Below are 7,088 nucleotides of genomic sequence, written 5' to 3' on the forward strand. Positions count from 1 at the left end.
AGATGAAGGTGTTCGCAATTAATTCCATTGGCTTGGCTTCAAGTGTTGTATTATTATTTCTCTTAATGTCGTCATGGAGCTCTTGCTCTTTCTCTTCCATTTTTCGAGCCATTTTTCCTGTGTTGGGGGCAGGCTTCTTTTCTTGTTTCGCTTCTTGGGATTTGTTTGGGATTGCATCAGGTACAAGTATGGGAGCCTGTGATTGGACTTCTGAGCTCGGCCCAGTTTGGTGAATTAAGCGAGGCGCTAAGGACGTTGGAATTGAATATATTACCAAGACATTCCCAAGCTAGATGTTGAGCATTACTGTACCTGTGGGGTTGGGGCAGTGCAATGCAATTTGTTCAAACCAATCGTAGCCTAAGGCCAAGAAGATTCTTGGGAGCGCAGCGACGCATGTGGCTTCCCGCCCGGTCTGAATGTCATTGCAAGGGTTTTTCCTGATCTCCTTCCCTCATCCTTCAACTTCTCCTCCCTCACCAACCGCCAATTCACACTCCTTTCAAAGTGCTGCTGCCATTGAACCAGGGGGCAAGTCGACTTTGGGGCAGGTCTGGAAAAAAAAATACCGGTATTCTATGGTCGAGGTGCCTTTTAAAGAAGGGTCTTTTTTTTCTTTTTTTGGTGCCAACATCACTCGCAGAGATCGAAGGATCCATTGCTGAGTTCTCTTCACACCTCTCGCTTTTGTTGGTCCTTCTCTCCTCCACGACATCATCAGTAGTCTATCTTTTTACAGTACACGTCGTTCTTTCGTTGCGGTGGCACTGAACGCCCCCTTGGTGATCATAATACCCCCTCCCCTCCCCCCCCTCCCCCTGCTTCCAGCATTGGGCAGGCTTTGGAGCACCTCAAGTTTGGGATTGATTCCAAACACTCTCTCCGTTTGCGGCAGAGTTTGCTAGGTTGACTCTTGCTTGCACAAAAAAACAAAAACAAAAAGTCGGCGGTGTTTGCTAACGGTTCGTTTCCCACCTCCTGGCTTCCGACATACAACTTCCGAATATTAACCGGAGGCAAACAATTCGACGATTGCGCTCTTTTTGCCTTCCTTCTATTCACACGTTATAATTCTTGTTTTTTTTCTTCTTTTTCTTTTCTTTGGCGTCAAGGACCGAGTGTTTCTTGCTCCCGGTGGCTGGTGTAGTTCTCTATTGGGCTTGTCTGGCTTCCGTGAGGGAAAAGCGCCTTTAGCCCTACCTCTCCCCAATGTCGACGCAGGAAGAAGGAGTTGACCCACCGCAAACATCAGAAAGTGGCCCACCGGTGCTTGCAAGTGAGAGAGCTCCATCTGTGGCGGTGATAGATAATAGTACAGTAAGTCGACCTCTGCTGACATGTGGGTATTGTTATTATTATCTTTTTGATTACGTTTTCACACTTGCTAACTGTCGACTGTTTACTATTTTCAGCGTGACAACAAATCAACGAAAATGCTAAGCGATGGCGGGTTTCTGGCGGTCCCTGGGGCTCGTTCACCCAGGAACTCCATCGGGACCCCCTCGTCCGAGGGAGATGTGACTCTGGTCCCGGGTCAACCCGTAGTTTCGGGCGCAACGACGGCTGGTAAATCGCTTCATGAGGACGATGACCCGCTTAGGCCATACACGCCAGATGATCCCGAGTTTATTGTCGAAGATAATACTTTTGCATTCACCCCTGGCCAGCTGGGGAGGTTGTATATGCCAAAGAGTCATGCGGCTCTGAGAGCCTTGGGAGGTCTTCGGGGGTTGGAGATTGGCCTGCGGACTGATAGGAGAGCTGGTTTGAGTCTTGACGAAACATCGCTGGATGGGAGAGTCACGTTTGAACAGGCAGTTAATCATCGGGCGAGTGGTGGTGGGGAGCATAGTTCAAGAGGGGGCCCGCTCGCGACCGCTGCGACAAATGAGACTGCACGTGCGGGGGATTTGAAGAGTGATGCTTTTAGGGAGAGAAAGCGTGTTTTCAAGGATAATCGACTACCCGTAAAGAAAACCAAGAACATCTTTCAGTTAATGTGGATCGCCTTTATGGACAAGGTACTGCTTTTGTTGTCGGGCGCGGCTGTGATTTCGCTGGCTTTGGGACTGTATCAAACTTTTGGCGGTCAACACAAGAAGGGTGAAGGCGCTAAGGTCGATTGGGTAGAAGGTGTGGCTATTATGGTAGCTATTATCATTGTCGTCGTCGTAGGAGCCGGAAATGATTACCAGAAGGAGAGGCAGTTCGTCAAATTAAATAAAAAGGTAAAGCCCTTTTCTTCTTCTGGAGGTCTTGTAAGATCCCACTGACACGGCATTTTTTCGACTTGTAGAAAGAAGATCGCACTGTCAAGGTAATCCGGTCTGGTAGATCTCTGCAGATCTCTGTTTTCGACCTTCTTGTTGGTGATGTTTGTCATATGGAACCTGGTGATCTTATCCCCGCGGATGGTATCTTTATCTCGGGCCACAACGTCAAGGCCGACGAGTCCTCTGCTACCGGCGAATCGGATCAAATGAAGAAAACTGCTTCCGACGAGGTTATGGCCAAGATCGATGCTAATGATCCCGGAATTCACAAATTGGATTGCTTCGTTTTATCTGGTAGCAAGATTCTCGAGGGCATCGGCACTTTTATGGTCACCAATGTTGGTGTTCACAGCAGCTTTGGTAAAACCATGATGGCATTGAGAGAGGAAACCGAGGCTACGCCTTTGCAAATGAAGCTTAACAACTTGGCTGAAGCGATTGCGAAGCTCGGTGGAGCGTGAGTTATTAGTATTCCTGCTATGCGCCCAGATGCTAATAATTGTCAGCTCCGCTTTACTCCTCTTTATCGTTCTCTTAATCAAGTTCCTGGTTCAGCTTAGGGGCAGTGATGAGACACCATCTGAAAAGGGTCAGAAGTTCATGCGCATTCTCATTACGGCAATTACCGTTGTCGTTGTTGCTGTGCCGGAGGGACTTCCGCTTGCTGTCACACTTGCGTTGGCTTTTGCGACAACTCGCATGCTGAGAGATAACAATCTTGTTCGTGTCTTACGTGCTTGTGAGACAATGGGAAACGCAACGACAATTTGCTCCGATAAGACCGGCACACTTACGCAGAACAAGATGAGTGTGGTGGCAGGGACTTTGGGGACGGCTGCCCGTTTTGGTGACAAGAGCCCTACCACTTCAATCGAGGGGGATTTGAAGGACCAGTTGATCGCGGCGGATTCTCAAGGGGATGTTTCAATTACCGAATTTGTTTCTATGTTGTCTTCACCGGTCAAAGATCTTCTGCGCAAGTCAATTGTTATCAACTCTACTGCTTTCGAGGGTGAGGAGGGTGGCGAAGTGACTTTCATTGGATCTAAAACCGAGACCGCTTTGCTTGGGTTTGCGCGAGACTTCTTAGGCATGGGGCCAGTCAGTGAGGAGCGTGCTAACTCTGAAATTGTTCAACTCATCCCCTTTGATTCTGGAAGGAAGTGTATGGGCTCTGTTATCAGGCTACCTAACGGCAAATATCGTATGTTCGTCAAGGGTGCCTCTGAGATACTTTTGGCCAAGTGTACCCGGATTGTTAATGACATTTCGGCGTCGGAGGTATTGGAATCACAGCTCACGGAGGAGAATATGGGCGCTTTGAACCAGGTTATTTCAAACTACGCCAATCGCTCTCTTCGCACCATCGGCCTGATCTACCGCGATTTCGCTTCCTGGCCCCCGGAAAAGTCTCGAACGATGGCTGATGATCCGTCCCAGGTTGAATTTGGTGATGTCTTTGGGGATATGGTTTTCTTAAGCGTCGTTGGTATTCAGGATCCTCTTCGTGATGGTGTTCCGGCCGCTGTATCCGAGTGTCAAAAGGCTGGAGTTTTCGTTCGTATGGTTACTGGCGATAATTTAATTACTGCTAAGGCTATTGCTACTGAATGTGGAATTTATACCTCCGGCGGTTTCGTTATGGAAGGACCCAAATTCCGACAGCTCTCTACATCGCAAATGGATGCCGTCATTCCCCGTCTACAAGTCCTCGCTCGTTCTAGTCCTGAGGATAAGAGAATTCTGGTTCGCAGACTCAAAGAGCTCGGCGAGACTGTTGCGGTGACGGGTGACGGAACTAACGATGGTCCGGCTTTGAAAATGGCAGATGTTGGTTTCTCTATGGGCATTGCTGGAACTGAGGTGGCGAAGGAGGCCTCCGCGATCATTCTTATGGACGACAACTTTGCTAGTATTGTTAAGGCAATCATGTGGGGTAGAGCTGTCAACGATGCCGTCAAGAAATTCTTGCAGGTGAGATTTCATGATTCATACCTATAAATGACCATGACTGACATTTAGTGATAGTTCCAACTTACGGTCAATATCACTGCAGTGCTTCTAACCTTCGTTTCCGCTGCTGCTTCTGATGAGGAGAGTTCTGTCTTGAGCGCTGTTCAACTCCTTTGGGTCAACCTTATCATGGATACTTTTGCCGCTCTTGCTTTGGCTACTGATCCCCCTACCCGTGTAATCCTTGACCGCAAACCGGATCCTAAGTCGGCACCCTTGATTACTATTACCATGTGGAAGATGATTCTCGGTCAGGCCGTCTATCAGCTTGTTGTTACGTTTATTCTCAACTTCGCCGGTATGAAGATTTTGGGTTATCATACCGAACATGAGAAAAGTGAACTCAAAACATTGGTCTTCAATACTTTCGTATGGATGCAGATTTTTAACCAATACAAGTAAGTTCTTCCATTCCTTTCTGTTGAATTGATATTAACGTATGTATAGCAATCGCCGGCTTGACAATAAATTTAATATCTTTGAGGGTGTCCAGAACAATTGGTTCTTCATTGGTATCAACTTTATAATGGTTGGTGGACAGGTTATGATTATTTTCGTTGGTGGCGAAGCGTTTGGTGTTGTCGAACTCAACGGTGTCCAATGGGGTATCTCAATTATTCTCGGGGCCATCTCAATTCCTGTGGCTGTTATCATTAGGTTGATTCCGGATCAAGTCTTGGCTAAAATCTTACCCGACTGGATGAGCAAGAAGGAGAACAGCAACATCTATGTCCACAACCAGGATCGTTTCCAATGGAACGATGGAATCGAGGCTGTTCGTGATGAACTTGCGTTCCTCAAGATGGTTCGTGGCGGTCGTCTTAACCAGCTCAAGTTTAGCCGCCAGAATGTGAAGCAGAGCTTCTCGCACATTTTCCGCCGTGGCGCACCTGAGGGCGAAATTCATACTGCCGAGGACGGCACTCTTCCGCCACCTTCTCCAAGCTCCCAGCGCCGCAGACGATCGAGGTCGAATTCGGCCTTCGCTGCAGCTGCTATGGTGCCTTCTATTGTGGCTGGTAGTATCGGCGGTTGGTCGCCAATCGAGAAGCCCAGCGAGGAGGGTGTAATAAGGCTCCCATCTCGTGGGGAGTCACAGGACGGAACTCTTGCTCCTCCCTCATTAAATCCTAACGATAACATCCGAGAAATCTCATCATCCTCAAACGAGAAGATGCTTACCCTTCCAAAAATTTAATGTATATTTAATCGATTTCCTCTCGCGTCGCTATTCATACACGTTCGTGGCTATCAAGCGGTCAGGGGAGTAAGGTTAGTGTTTTTTTAGTGTTTTTTTATAGAAAGGGGATGGGTTGCTGGAATTGATCTAAAAAAACAGCTTGTTTTATTTTCTCTTCCTTTTTACACTGCGTCTATCATAGCACCGTCTGGGCTTAACTCTAACAGCAGTAGCACTCTGGCTGAAGCTAATATCAAAAGCACGAGGGAAAAAAGAGGTCAAACCTCAATTTCGAATTTGGATGTTCCGACCCTCTCCTTGTCCTCCACTCTTTTTTTGTAATCATGTTTGGCCCTCCTTCCCTTGTCACATTTTCATAATCTTGTTAGGGTATTATTTACTCACCATCCTTCCGTTTTCACTATCGTCGCCGCGACAGCCTACATATATACCTGCCTACTTGCCTGCCTACTCATTACCCCTTTCCTTTCCAAACACGGCCCCGGTTTTCGGCCACAACAAAAAGTGGTTTTATGCGGGGTGTTTTTGCATTTTTATTTCTTTTGTTCTAGGCCATTTTTTCTTTGCTTTTCCCATCTTTCTCTGGAAAGAAAAAATCTCCTGATGGGATATGACACGTCTGGTTTCTTTTATATTATATATGTAAACCTTTTGACTGTCTCTAACCTCATGACGGTGTTGACTGGATATTGTGGATTGGATTGAACCAAGCTCGGCTTAGATGGATGGGGGTTGTAAAATTACTTCGTGGGGGGAGGTTGTTGTGTATAGCATAGCTTATTGGTTCTTTCCCCCGTTTCTAATTACTGAAACATTTGTTATCATAAATAGACTTTCTTTTCTCCACTGGGTAGGCTGGTTTTGCGGCTGCGCAACCGCATTCGTAAAGTTCTCACCCTTCCAAGTACCTCCAGCCCTTGAAAACGTTTTGCTAACCCTTTCTTTCTCATTATTCAGCAAAACAAATTGTGATAAAATTTAAGGGGGTGTTTGACAAACGTGATTTGGATTTCAAATAGAGATTTTGTGATCTGAAAACACATGCTTAAATCCTAAAATCATAATTTGAAAACATATGCTGCCAAACACCTCTTGACTGAATCATACATATAACCTAGTTTTTTTGTAATATTATTAGTATATTGCTTTTGTATTTTTATAATATATTATATTTTAAAGGAGGATAAAGTGATTAAATAATAATTATAAATTAATTGTTTCTAAGATATTGTTGTAAATGTTTATATGAGGGAAGGAGGATTATCAACTCTTTATTCTAATTACCTTCTCTGTACTGATCAGCTTCTTTTATTATTCTTTACCTTTGAAATAACTATAATCTAATTTCATCTCCCTAACCTTTAAACATTTCTCCAAATAGACAAAAATACTAAACTTATATAAGTTATTAACATACATGTTGTTGGGCGGAGACAATCTGATAGACTTCAGAATTGTCTGGACAAATCAAGATTTGTTTCTGTAGACGGAGATTGTCTAGGAAGGCTTGAGTTCGCTCGTTTCGTTTATGACTACTAAGAGCGAAGTAAATTTGGTAAGGTAAAATAGAATTGTAAAACAATATTATATTGTTAAGGTCT

The 7,088-nt window shown here is 45.4% G+C and overlaps 1 protein-coding gene; it reads left to right on the forward strand.

The window, feature by feature from the left end:
- Positions 1–490: 490 nt before the first annotated feature.
- Positions 491–6,333, forward strand: GSTUM_00003738001 (uncharacterized protein). XM_002837363.2 has 10 exons: positions 491–1,317; positions 1,413–2,228; positions 2,297–2,730; positions 2,780–3,086; positions 3,162–3,212; positions 3,294–3,602; positions 3,714–3,906; positions 3,982–4,247; positions 4,302–4,684; positions 4,734–6,333. Exons 1-10 carry the CDS (start codon positions 1,210–1,212, stop codon positions 5,482–5,484), a joined length of 3,618 nt encoding a protein of 1,205 aa, XP_002837409.1. The 5' UTR covers positions 491–1,209; the 3' UTR covers positions 5,485–6,333.
- Positions 6,334–7,088: the final 755 nt, after the last annotated feature.

This window comes from Tuber melanosporum, assembly GCF_000151645.1.
Source record: "Tuber melanosporum whole genome shotgun sequence assembly, scaffold_189, strain Mel28".
Taxonomy (NCBI): domain Eukaryota; kingdom Fungi; phylum Ascomycota; class Pezizomycetes; order Pezizales; family Tuberaceae; genus Tuber; species Tuber melanosporum.

Bases quoted from the DNA above. Each gene is read 5' to 3' on its own strand.
- GSTUM_00003738001 (XM_002837363.2), top strand. From the start codon at position 1,210: ATGTCGACGCAGGAAGAAGGAGTTGACCCACCGCAAACATCAGAAAGT. The intron at 3,603-3,713 runs GTTATTTCAAAC...GATCCGTCCCAG, and splicing joins ATATGGGCGCTTTGAACCAG to GTTGAATTTGGTGATGTCTT. The intron at 3,907-3,981 runs GTTTCGTTATGG...CCCGTCTACAAG, and splicing joins TGGAATTTATACCTCCGGCG to TCCTCGCTCGTTCTAGTCCT.